This window comes from Pristis pectinata, chromosome 5, assembly GCF_009764475.1.
Source record: "Pristis pectinata isolate sPriPec2 chromosome 5, sPriPec2.1.pri, whole genome shotgun sequence".
Classification (NCBI taxonomy): Eukaryota; Metazoa; Chordata; class Chondrichthyes; order Rhinopristiformes; family Pristidae; genus Pristis; species Pristis pectinata.
In genome coordinates, this window is record NC_067409.1 from 3,103,338 (window position 1) to 3,116,350 (window position 13,013).

General features: G+C 48.6%; 1 protein-coding gene across 1 annotated transcript in view; it reads left to right on the forward strand.

Annotated features, from left to right (window-relative positions):
* The window catches only part of bop1 (BOP1 ribosomal biogenesis factor), a 159,873-nt gene that overhangs the window by 141,120 nt on the left and 5,740 nt on the right, over positions 1-13,013 (forward strand). The window contains exons 13-16 of the mRNA XM_052015971.1: positions 7,109-7,289; positions 9,346-9,634; positions 11,090-11,174; positions 11,393-11,500. Coding sequence (XP_051871931.1) covers positions 7,109-7,289; positions 9,346-9,634; positions 11,090-11,174; positions 11,393-11,500 — 663 coding nt within the window. The remainder of the gene's footprint in view (positions 1-7,108; positions 7,290-9,345; positions 9,635-11,089; positions 11,175-11,392; positions 11,501-13,013) is intronic.

The window sequence follows — 13,013 nt, forward strand, 5'->3', positions numbered from 1 at the left end:
CTGCGGCAGCAGTACAGTGCAAGACATAAAAATTACTGTAAGTTACAAAAATAAATAGTGCAAAAGAGGAATAATGAGGTAGTGTTCATGGGTTCATGGACCGTTCAGAAATCTAATGGCAGAGGGGAAGAAGCTGTTCCTGAATCATTGAGTGTGGGTCTTCAGGCTCCTGTACCTCCTCCCCGATGGTAGTAACGTGAAGAGGGCGTGTCCCGGGTGGTGAGGGTCCTTAGTGATGAATGCTGCCTTCTTTGAGGCACCGCCTTAATGGCGGGGAGGGTTGTGCCCGTGATGAAGCTGGCTAAGTCTACAACCCTCTGCAGCCTCTTGCGATCCTACACATTGGAGCCTCCATACCAGTGTCCCAAAGAGTCAAAAAATTGGGGCTTTAGTTAAGACTTTAAACTAAATACTGGAGGGGTGAGGGGTGTTGTTGTAGGGAGAGATTCCGGTGAGGGGAAAGTTAAAGGTAATAGTTCAAAATAGCAAAGTGGGTAATGATACCCAGAGCCTGCAGGAAGGAATGTTGCTCACAAACATGGGAGTGTCCCTCCACTTAGAGTCAGATCAGTGAGAAGTGGAAGGAAGACAACATGCAGTGTTCATGACAAGGTAGACAATAGAAATAAATGGGTGCAATCTAATAGCCATTATGGAGACCTGGTTGCAAAGCAACTTAAATTGGGATTAAATATTCCAGGGTACTTAACATTTAGAAAAGATAAGCAAAATGGAAATGCAGTAGCAGCCTTGATTTTTTTTTGTTAATAAAGGAATGGGATAGATAATCGAGAGAAAGGATCATAGATCAGAAAATCGAGAAGTAGAATCAGTTTGGATGCAGCTGATAAACAGCAGGGGACAGGAAACATTTGTGGGAGTTATGTACAGGTTCCCAAACAGTTAAGGTAATGTAGGGCATAGTAAAATTAGGAAATTAGAAATGCATAGAACAAGGGAAATACAATAACATTTGTAAGCTTTGAGTAAGATATCTTTATTAGTCATGTGTACATCGAAACACAGTGAAATGCATCTTTTGCATAGAATGTTCTGGAGGCAGCCCGCAAGTGTTGCCACACTTCGGGCGCCAACATAGCATGCCCGTAACTTCCTAACCCGTACGTCTTTGGAATGTGGGAGGAAACTGGAGCACCCGGAGGAAACCCACGCAGTCACAGGGAGAACGTACAGACTCCTTACAGACAGCAGCCGGAACTGGTGCTGTAATAGTGTTACACTAACCACTACCTGTGGAGGATGAATTCATGGAGGGCAGGCAGGGTAATGTAGCAGTTTAGTGTAATGCTATTACAGTGCCAGCGACCCGGGTTCAATTCTGGCTGCTGTCTGTAAGGAGTTTGTATGTTCTCCCCGTGACTGCGTGGGTTTCCTCCGGGTGCTCTGGTTTCCTCCCACATACCAAAGACGTACGGGTTAGGAAGTTGTGGGCGTGCTACGTTGGTGCCAGAAGTGTGGTGACACTTGCGGGCTGCCCCCAGGACACTCTACACAAAAGATGCATTTCACTGTGTGTTTCGATGTACATGTGACTATAAAGAAATCTTATGTGTGATGGTTTTTAGATCAGTTTGCTGAGGAAAGAAGAGGCTGCATAGGTCTAGTATTGTGCAGTGTCAGAGGGTTAATAAATAATCCTGTCATTACAGTGGCCTTTGCGGAAGAGTGATCATAATATGAAAGTAATTTATGATTCAAGTGATTTTAATTCAGCCCTAAATGAGGGTCGTGCATCTAAACAAAGCAAACTTTGAAGGTGAGGGGCATAAATTGGCTATGATGTAGGCAGAAACTATATTAGCAAACATGAAAAGATTCAAGCATTGGCTAACATTTAAAGAATGAATAGCCCCAGAGCGCCAGCCATTCACAAGTTATACCAACAATTTATCCAAGGTTGGGGAGTTTTGTGGGCAAAAAACAGGCAAAGTGAATGGACCAGGATGCGGCAGGCAGAAATGTGGGGAAAATGTGAGGTTACATACTGTTGTCACAGAACAGTACAGCACAGGAAAAGGCCCTTCGGCCCACAACCTCTGTGCCAACCATGATGCCAATTTAAACTGCACATCTGCCTGCACTTGGTCTATATCGCTCCAATCCCTGCCTGTTCACGAGTCTGTCAAAATGCCTCTTACCCGTTTCTATCTTATGTTCCCACCACCCACCCCTGTGGAATACCACTGGCCACAGACCTTCAGGGAGAATTACACCCCTCCACCACCACCCTCTTCTATGGGCAAGCCAATTCTGAATCCAAACTACCAAGTCTCCATGGATCCCAAGTGCAGTAATCTTCTGGATCAGCCTACCATGAGGGACCTTGTTGAATTCCTTGCTGAAGTCCATGTAGAAAACGTCAATCCTCCTCACAAAATTCAGATTTGTAAAACATAAACTCCCACACACAAAGCTATACTGACTATCCCCAGTAAGTCTGTGCTTTTCCAAATGCAAGTAGATCCTATCCCTAAGAATCTTCAGTACCACTGATGTGAGGCTCACCAGCCTATAATTTGTCCCTATTGCCCTTCTTAAACAAAGGAACAATATTTGCTATTCCCCAGTCCACTGGGAACTCACCTGTGGCTAGAAAGGATACAAAGATCTCTGTCAAAGGCCCAGCAATCTCCTCTCTTGCCTCTCTCTCAATAACCTGGGATAGATCCGATCAGGCCCTGGGGACTTCTCCACCTTACTGTTCTGCAGGAGCCCCATTGAACCATAGAACCATACAGCACAAAACAGGCCCTTCGGCCCACCATGTTGTGCCATCCATCAAACCACCCTCACACTACCTAACCCCTTCCTCCCGCATATCCCCCCATCCCACACTCCTCCATATGCCTATCCAACAAGCTCTTGAACCTGTCCAATGTATCTGCCTCCACCACCACCCCAGGCAGTGCATTCCATGCACCAACCACTCTCTGGGTGAAAAATCTCCCCCTGACATCTCCCCTGAACCTCCCACCCATAACCTTAAAGCCATGACCTCTCGTCTTGAGCATTGGTGCCCTGGGAAGGAGGCGCTGACTGTCTATCTATTCCTCTCAGTATCTTATATACCTCTATCATGTCTCCTCTCATCCTCCTCCTTTCCAGTGAATAAAGCCCTAGCACCTTAAGCCTCTCCTCATATTCAATACTCTCTAATCCAGGCAGCATCCTGGTAAATCTCCTCTGCACCCTCTCCAACGCCTCCACATCCTTCCTATAATGAGGCGACCAGAACTGAACACAGTATTCGAAGTGTGGCCTGACTAGAGTTTTGTAAAGCTGCATCATCACCTCACGGCTCTTAAACTCAATCCCGCGATTTATGAAAGCCAACATCCCATTAGCCTTCTTAACTGCTCTTTCCACCTGTGAGGCAACTTTCAATGAACTGTGAATATGAACCCCTAGATCCCTCTGCTCCTCCACACTGCCAAGTACCTTGCCGTTTCCTCAGTACTCTGCCCTGGAGTTTGTCCTTCCAAAGTGTGCCACCTCACACTTCTCCGGATTGAACTCCATCTGCCACTTGTCAGCCCAGCTCTGCATCCTATCAATATCCCTCTGTAAGCTCCGACAGCTCTCCACGCTATCCACAACACCGCCTATCTTAGTGTCGTCCGCAGACTTACTAACCCAGTCCTCCACCCCCTCATCTAAGTCATCTAGAAAGATCACAAAAAGTAGAGGTCCCAGAACCGATCCCTGCGGAACACCACTAGTCACTGCCTTCCAATCTGAGGGCACTCCTTCCACCACAACCCTCTGCTTTCTACATGCAAGCCAATTCCTAATCCACACAGCCAAGCTTCCTTGGATCCCTTGGCCTCTGACCTTCTGAAGAAGCCTACCATGAGGAACCTTATCAAACGCCTTACTAAAATCCATGTAAACCACATCCACCGCACTGCCCTCATCAATCTTCCTGGTCACCACCTCAAAGAACTCTATCAGGCTTGTGAGGCAAGATCTTCCCTTCACAAAGCCATGCTGGCTGTCCCTAATCAGTCCATGATTCTCTAGGTGTTCATAAATCCTATCCCTTAGAATCCTTTCTAACAGCTTACCCACCACAGACGTGAGACTCACCGGTCTATAATTCCCTGGCCTATCCCTATTACCTTTTTTGAACAAGGGGACAACATTCGCAACCCTCCAATCCTCTGGCACCATCCCCGTGGACAACGAGGACTCAAAGATCCTTACCAGCGGTTCAACAATCTCCTCCCTAGCCTCTCGAAGCAGCCTGGGGAAAATCCCATCAGGCCCCGGAGATTTATCTGTCTTAATATTATTTAACAACTTCAACACATCCTCTCTCTTGATATCTACAACCTCGAGAACATTACCCCTACCAGCACTCCCTTCCGCGTCATCAAGATCCCTCTCCCTGGTGAATACCGAAGAGAAGTACTCATTGAGAACTTCTCCCACTTCTGCTGCCTCCAGGCAAATTCTCCCACCTTTGTCCTTAATGGGACCTACCTTCACCCTAGCCATCCTCCTACCCTTCACATACTTGAAAAAGGCCTTGGGATTTTCCTTAACCCTACTAGCCAACGCCTTTTCATGTCCCCTTCTAGCTCTCCTCAGCCCTTTCTTAAGTTCCTTCCTCGCTACCCTATATTCCTCACGGGCCCTGTCTGAACCTTGCTGCTTATACCTCACGTACGCTACCTTCTTCTCCCTAACAAGTCGTTCCACCTCTCTCGTCACCCACGGTTCCTTCACCTTGCCATTCCTTCTCTGCCTCACCGGGACATATTTATCCCTAACATCCTGCATAAGATCCCTGAACATCGACCACATCTCCATGGTACATTTCCCTTCAAAAAGGACATCCCACTTTACACTCCCAAGTTCTCTCCTTATAGCCTCATAGTTCGCCCTTCCCCAATTAAAAATCCTCTTGTCCTCTCTGCACCTGTCCCTGTCCATGACAATTTTAAAGGTTATGGAGCAATGGTCACTGTCCCCCAAATGCTCACCCACCAATAGATCCTTCACCTGCCCTGGTTCATTTCCTAAAACTAGATCTAACATAGCATTCCCTCTAGTCGGCCTGTCAACATACTGTGTCAGGAATCCCTCCTGGACACATTTAACAAATTCCATCCCATCTAAACCTTTGGCACTAAGCAGGTTCTAGTCTATATTTGGCAAGTTGAAGTCTCCCATTATAACAACCCTGTTATTTTTGCTTCTCTCCAAACACTGCCTGCCAATCTGCTCCTCTATATCTCTACTGCTACCGGGGGGCCTATAGAATACTCCTAGTAGAGTAACTGCTCCAACTGCCCCAACGCCACCTTCTTGATACCAATATGCCCAAGAATACCAGCATACCCCTCTCTGATCTCGCTCTCCTCCATGTGGTCTCCTTCGTAAGATATCTTTATTAGTCACACGTACATCGAAACACACAGTGAAATGCATCTTTTTGTCTAGCGTGTTCTGGGAGCAGCCCGCAAGTGTCGCCACGCTTCCGGCGCCAACATAGCGTGCCCACAACTTCCCATGCAAAGTACTCGTTTGGTACCTTGCCCACTTCCCCTGGTTTTGGGCATAAATTTCCTCCATTGTCTCCCTGGTTACCCTTGTTTTTAATGTATGTACAAAATGCCTTGGGATTTTCCTTAATCCTACTTGCCAAGGACATTTCATGGCCCCTGTTAGCCCTCCTGATCCCCTGTTTAAGTTCTTTCCTGCTTCCTTTACATTCCTCGAGGGCCTTGTCTGATTTGTGCTTCCTAAACCTTATATGTGCTTCCTTTATCTTTTTGACTAAGTTTGTAATGTCTCTTGTTATCCAAGGTTCCTGAACCTTGCCTGCTCATCTTCCTCACGGCAGCATGGTGCTCCTAAACTCTGACCAGATGGCTTTTAAACGACTCCCACATGTCAGATGTAAACTTAATAACAATTGCACACAACCTACTCTCCCTAGCTCTTGCCTAATACTGTTGTAATTAGACCTTCCCCTGTTTAGCACTTTCCCCTGAAGTCCAGTCTTATCCTCAACTATCGAAAAATTAGAAAATCAGAGAATGGATTAATCAGTCATCTGTATGGATTGTACATAGCTCGGGTCGCAGCACTCATCCCTGGGTCCTCTTACCAATCACAACTTGCTGTCTTGAAAGTGACTCATTTATCCCTGCCCTTTGAAACATAGAAAACCTACAACACAATACAGGCCCCTTGGCCCACAAAGCTGTGCCGAACATGTCCCTACCTTAGAAATTACTAGGCTGACCCATAGCCCTCTATTTTTCTCAGCTCCATGTACCTATCCAACAGTCTCTTAAGACCCTATCGTATCCGCCTCCACCACCGTTGCCGGCAGCCCATTCCACACACTCACCACTCTCTGAGTAAAAAACTTACCCCTGACATCTCCTCTGTACCTACTCCCCAGCACCTTAAACCTGTGTCCTCCTGCAGCAAACATTTCAGCCCTGGGGAAAAGCCTCTGACTATCTACCCGATCAATACCTCTCATCATCTTGTACACCTCTATCAGGTCCCCCCTCACCCTCCGTCACTCCAAGGAGAAAAGGCCGAGTTCCCTCAACCTGCTTTCATAAGGCATGCTCCGCGTTCCAGGCAGCATCCTTGTAAATCTCCTCTGCACCCTCTCTATGGCTTCCACATCCTTCCTGTAGTGAGGTGACCAGAACTGAGCACAGTACTCCAAGTGGGCCTGACCAGGGACTTATATAGCTGCAACAATCCCTTTCGGCTCCTAAATTCAATTTGTGTTCCTGTTTGTTAACCAATTGGCGGGCAGGTGTAGAGAGAAGGTTTTCACTTGTGGATGGAGTCAAACCTGGTTTGTGAAAATAATATATAGAATCCTGTAACCAAGAAGTGGAACTCACCAGCACTGGGGTGGGTAAAGGGAACAGAAACATCTGCTGGAAGGCTGAGTACTGGAGGTAGGATTGGAGGAGCTCGCTCGCCCCACAAGATGGCAAAGCAGAGCTGAGCTGTGTTGAGCATACGATGGGAATGTGGGCCAGACTGTGTCTGGATGGTGACTACAGAGTGCTCTGAATCGCTGAGTGTTGTTTTGTGTTTGTTTTTGCAGTGAACAGTCAATTATCATCGTCAATCCCTGTCTGGGTGATAAGTTACTGTATAACGCCACCGACCAGCTAATCGCATCGTTTCAGAAGCCAGAGGAGGAGCCTCCCCAGCCCGTGGAGTGGATGGCTGCTGAGGGAGAGATGTTTGATGCAGGATTCCGACTGATCATCAAGCACAACAAGGTCTCCGATTAAACTTGCCGTCCACTCTCGTCCCACTTCCATCATTTTCCTGCATACCATGCCATAGTCCTGGCCTCCTGACCTTACCTACCCTTGGTACAACAAGGCCATCTGCTCCATGGACTATTGCCTGAAGCACAGTCATACCATGCAGGGGTCATTAATCACCATTGCCTCTGTTTGATCTTCGCTAGCTGCCCACTCCTATTGGCTGCTGGTGGTGAGCCCTGCCTTGACATATGGTTTGATTGGCTGATTCCGTGAGCAACCAAGAGCAAATCCCGTGGCTCCAAGTCTGGAGTGCACAGAGGCCAGATGAGTCAGGATGTCCTGGCTGGGTATGGGCAGCAGGTGTCATTTTAAAGGAATCTTATGGTTCGGGGGTACGTTATTAAAGGAAGAGTTGCTGTAGTGGGATTTGAATTCTCTGCCTAGAGCACGAGTAGAAGCCGATGGATCACCAGTCCCACCACCAGACGCCCAGGACATTGACACCTTCTTTGCACCTGATGAAATTTTCTGGATCAAGCAACGTTGGATGGATTGTTAATAAATGAAGTGAATGCTATAGAAAAGAGCAATATGCAGGGCAGGTGTGATGACACTAATTAATTTGGTTTATGATTGTCACGTACCGAGGTACAGAGAAAAACTTTGTTTTGCATGCCATCCATACAGATCATTTCATCACATCAGTGCATCGAGGTAGTACAAGGGAAAACAAAGCAGAATGCAGAATAAAGTGTTACAACTACAGAGAAAGTGCAGTGCAGGCAGACAATAAGGTGCAAGGCCATAACGAGGTAGATTGTGAGGTCGAGCATCCATCTTATCGTGCTAGGGGACCGGTCAATAGTCTTATAACAGCAGGATAGAAGCTGTCCTTGAGCCTGGTGGTACGTGCTTTCAGGCTTTTGTATCTCCTGCCTGATGGGAGGGGGGAGAAGAGAGAATGTCCGGGGTGGGTGGGGTCTTTGATTATGTTGGCTGCTTTACCGAGGCAGTGGGAAGTGTAGAGGGGAGGCTGGTTTCCATGATGTGCTGAGCTGTGTCCACAGCTCTCTGCAGTTTCTAGGGAACCGTTCAATAGTCTTATAACAGCGGGATAAAAGCTGTCCAAGACACCCATCTAAGCCAGGCCCATTTGTTCATGTTTGTCCCATATCCCTTTAAACCTTTCCTATCCATGTACCTGTCCAAGTGCCTCACCCACTTCCTCTGGTAGCTTGTTCCTTTCAGGCTTTTATATCTTCTTCCCAATGGGAGGGGGGAGAAGAGAGAATGTCCGGGGTGGGTGGGGTCTTTGATTATGCTGGCTGCTTTCCCGAGGCAGCAGGAACTCCTCTGGTGCGGCAGAAGTGTGTTGCCTTGATCCAGCCTCAGCAAGGCTAAATCAGAAGGATCCCAGGAAGCTTCAGTATCCAATACATCAGAGGACTTGCTGCTGGTGGTGCTTGTGCAGTGCCATAACCAGCATGGCAGCACAGCTCCAGTGTCCCAGGTTCAATGCTGACCTTCCTGTGTGGACTTGGCGTGCGACCGCGTGGGTTTCCCCTCGCATCTTTTTCCCAGGGTTGGGGAATCAAGAACTAGAGGGCATGGGTTTAAGGTGAGAGGGGAGAGATTTAATAGAAGCCCAAGGGTTAACTCCTTCACCCAGAGGGTGGTGGGTATATAGAACAAGCTGCCAGAGGAAGTGGGTGAGGCAGGTACATTAATGACATTTAAAAGACACTTGGATAGGTCCATGGATAGGAAGGGTTTAGAGGGATGTGGGCCAAACATGGGTAAATGGGACTAGCTTAGATGGGTGTCTTGGACGGCATGGATGAGTTGGGCCGAAGGGCCTGTTTCCGTGCTGTATGACCCTCTGCGTGTTGGTTAATTAGCCAGTATAAATTTCCCCCAGTGTGTAGGTGAGGGGTGGGGATGGTGGGGCGGGACAGGGCAGGAATTTAACAGGAATATGAGAATGAAATGGGATCTCTATAAGAAGTGGTAGACTGCCCCACTTCAGTGGACTATCTCCAGACTAACTCTCGCTCTCCCTCACCAGCTGGTGAAACAGGTGACCTGGCACGGCAAGGGCGACTACTTGGCCTCCGTTATCCCAGAGAACGGCAACGCGCAGGTCCTCATCCACCAGATGAGCAGGCGCCAGAGTCAGAACCCCTTCCGCAGGAACAAGGGCTTGGTGCAGTGTGTCCGTTTCCACCCCATCCGGCCCTTCTTCTTCGTGGCCACGCAGCGTTACATCCGGGTGTACAACCTCCTCAAACAGGAGCTCGCCAAGAAACTGATGACCAACTGCAAGTGGGCGTCGAGCATGGCCATTCACCCTGGGGGTAAGTGGAACAGCAGGCCGGGCAGTTACCCTTCCCGGCCCTGGGGCGGCCCAGGGCTCTTTCACCTGCTCCTTGTTCTCACTTCCTTGTACATAAAACCAGCAGTCCCTCATACATACACCCACTTCAGCTCAACCAGCCCAGAACCACCGTACCCTTTGTGTTCCTACTTATCACCCTCCTACCTGTCTCCCCTCACCCTCCCCTCCCTCCACCTGGCTTCCTCTGCTGCCAGATTCCATCTTCTGCAGCCCTCTGTTGCCTCCACCTATCACCTCCCAGTGTCTCACCCCCCCCCCCCCCCCCCCCATCTGCCTATCGCTCCTCCTCACCTGGATCCACCTATCACCTGCCAGCCCTTGCTCCACCCCTTCCCCTCACCTCTTTATATCATCGCCCCTCTAACTTTCAGTCCAGATGAAGGGTCTCGGCCCGAAACGTCGACTGTCCATCTCCCTCCACAGATGCTGCCTGACCCGCTGAGTTCCTCCAGCATCTTGTTTGTTCCTCCATCTGCCTTTTGGTTTTGCCTGCCTCCGCCTATCATCCACCTCCCACCTCCTCCCCTACCTGGCTCCATCTAGCCATCATCCTTCGCCCCTCCTCAGTCCACCAATCACCTCTGGCCCCTGTCTCGCCACTCCCCCTCTCCTCTGTACACTGACCATCTCCCCTCCTAGTCCTGAGGCAGGGCTTCGACCTGAAATGTCGACAGCTCCTTTCCTCCCACAGCCGCTGCTCGACCTGCCGAGTTCCTCCAGCAGATTGTCTGTTGCTGCAGAAGCACTCCCCGTGTGATGGTCTACGTTTGCTGACATCAGCTTTTAAGCCGATATTCCTAGTTTCCAGATTCTAGTTTCCTTAGCAAACTAGTCTTTGGGTGTGGATATCACAATGCGAGTGGAGCTTGTGTGGAGATCAGGATTGATCTGTTGGGGGTATCGGAGGGCATATAAGTTTAAGGTGAGAGGCAGGAGTTTTAAAGAGGATCTGAGAGTAAGTTTTTTTTTCACACAGAGAGTGGTTGATGTCTGGAACTCGCTGCCAGGGGACGTGGTGGAACCTGATACAGTCACTATGTTCAAGAGACATTTAGACAGTTAAATAGACGAGGCATAGAAGGATACGGTCTCAATGCAGGCGAGTAGTGTAGATGGGCTAAAAGGTCAGTATGGATGTGGTGGGCCGAAGGGTCCATTTCTGTGCTGCACTGAATAATTGGCAGGATAAGCTGATGGGCCGAATGGCCTGCAGATTCTACGTTCCTTTCCTGCAGTCATGGGCTCACTTGTAGTGACGTTGGCCTTTAGTCAATGTCCTCTGCGCCTCGGCAGGGTTGTGCCTCTCTGCTGCTGCACACCCGTTTTCTAATCTTCCCTCAGTACCTGAGTCAGTTGTCAGCTTCCCCAGCCTGTGCATCGAGGGTTAATTGTTGGTGTTGACTGTGCTCGACAGGTGACAACGTGATCTGTGGAAGTTATGACAGTCGCCTGGCCTGGTTCGACCTGGATCTCTCCACCAAGCCTTACAAAGTGCTCAGGTCAGTGCTGGTTTCTCCAAAGCAGGGTTTACTGCCAGCCTTTATTGTCTGAGGTGCTGGTGACAGAGTGTCTTGCAGAACAGTCTGTGGGGACTGGTTGATATCACAATGTTATTTAGTTTGCTGTAACCCTGTGAAGCAGTGAGATGGTTCATAGTCCTCCCTCAGATGCAACAGACTCGATTCCTGTATTTGATTTGTTGTTTTATTGTTCACAGGCATCACAAGAGAGCTTTGCGAGGTGTCGCATTCCACAAACATTATCCACTCTTTGCCTCAGCATCTGACGATGGCACGGTCATTGTCTGCCATGGAATGGTTTACAGGTTCGTCTCTCTCTCCCCTTCTAGTCTCAGTCTGTGTCTCATGTATTATGTGTGCGTGTGACTCCCTCTCTTACCCCTCCCCTCCCCACCCCACCACCTCCCTTCTAATCGTGTGTGTCTCAAACAGAGTGGAAGGGGCCTGAATTTGTTGCGTTAAAGGGACCTGGCCCAGATGGGTTGGACTCGAACACTGGACAAAGTTCATTGAATAATACGACGCTTGAGGCATAGAGGCAGAGTAAGGGTGGTCTGACCTAAAGCTGCCTGGGTGACTTGAGATGTGGAGAGTGAAATGATGAAAGTGAGGTTCATAGTACAAGCTGAAGTACAGAGGGAGAGAGAGGGCAGCGAGTCCGAGAACAAAATGTAACGGGAACACATTGTGAAAGGGTTTAGGATGAAAGGAACAGACTGGGCAGCAAAGGAAAGAGATTCCTTTGGAGGCAGAGGCTATGGCTGATCATCCACATTGGTACATCCTCTGCAATGTAGCAGTGAGAGGAGGCAATGGGGGATATTCACCAGATCAACAGTAGAAAGGGATGAGGTGCCTGAGCTTGGATTAGTTGAGGAAGCACCCGGGGGTGCAGAGGAAGTATGTATGGAAATGGTGGAAGCTCTGGCCTGTCCCAGGAGACAGGAGGATCATAAAAGAAGCAGAGATCCATTGGCCACTGAGTGAATGATGGTGGAGAGGAGACTGGGGCAGTAATCCGACAAAACTGTGGACAAAACATTCAAGTTCACAATGAACAGATGTCAAAGCTGAATCAAGTTTGACAGTGAGTTGGGGTTTTTGAAGTAACTGAGGGTTTACAGCAACAGTATGCGTTGTATGAAAGGGTACCATGTTAGACCTTTGTTCCTGGTTACGGGGTAAAACGGGGATTAATGGTGAGCATTCTTCACACTGGAGGGAAGTGCACAGTGATGTTCCTTGGGCTGATCAGGTGGATCCCCCATCTCCTATGTACATACTGGGCATATTTTCAGGGTTTGCGGATGACACCAAATTCGGCAATGTAGTTAATGATGGCACTGTTAGTTACAGACTTCAGGACAAAGGAGGTGACGAGAAAGCAAATAGGAATTAATGTAATGTGAAAGGATAGATTATGTAGGAAGGCACTATGAACAAAATCTAAATCTTTATATTTAAAATCCTTGTCTTGTCACGTGCTTAGCCTGGGTGACACTGGTGCAGTGGTAGTGCTGCCGTCCCACAGCTCCAGCGACCCGGGTTCAATCCTGACCTCGTGTGCTGTCCATGTGGAGTTTGCACGTTTTCCCTGTGACCCTGTGGGTTTCCTCTGGGTGCTCTGACTTCCTCCCACATCCCAAAAACATGCTGGCAGATCAATAGTCTGTGTGAATTACCCCTAGTGTAGGTAAGAGCAAAAGAATCAAAAGGGAGTTGATGAGCATCTGTGAATAAGTTGCAGGGCAGAGGGATTGGGACTGATGGGAGCTGGCACAGACACACAGACCTTCTGCATTAAATATATGTAAACTT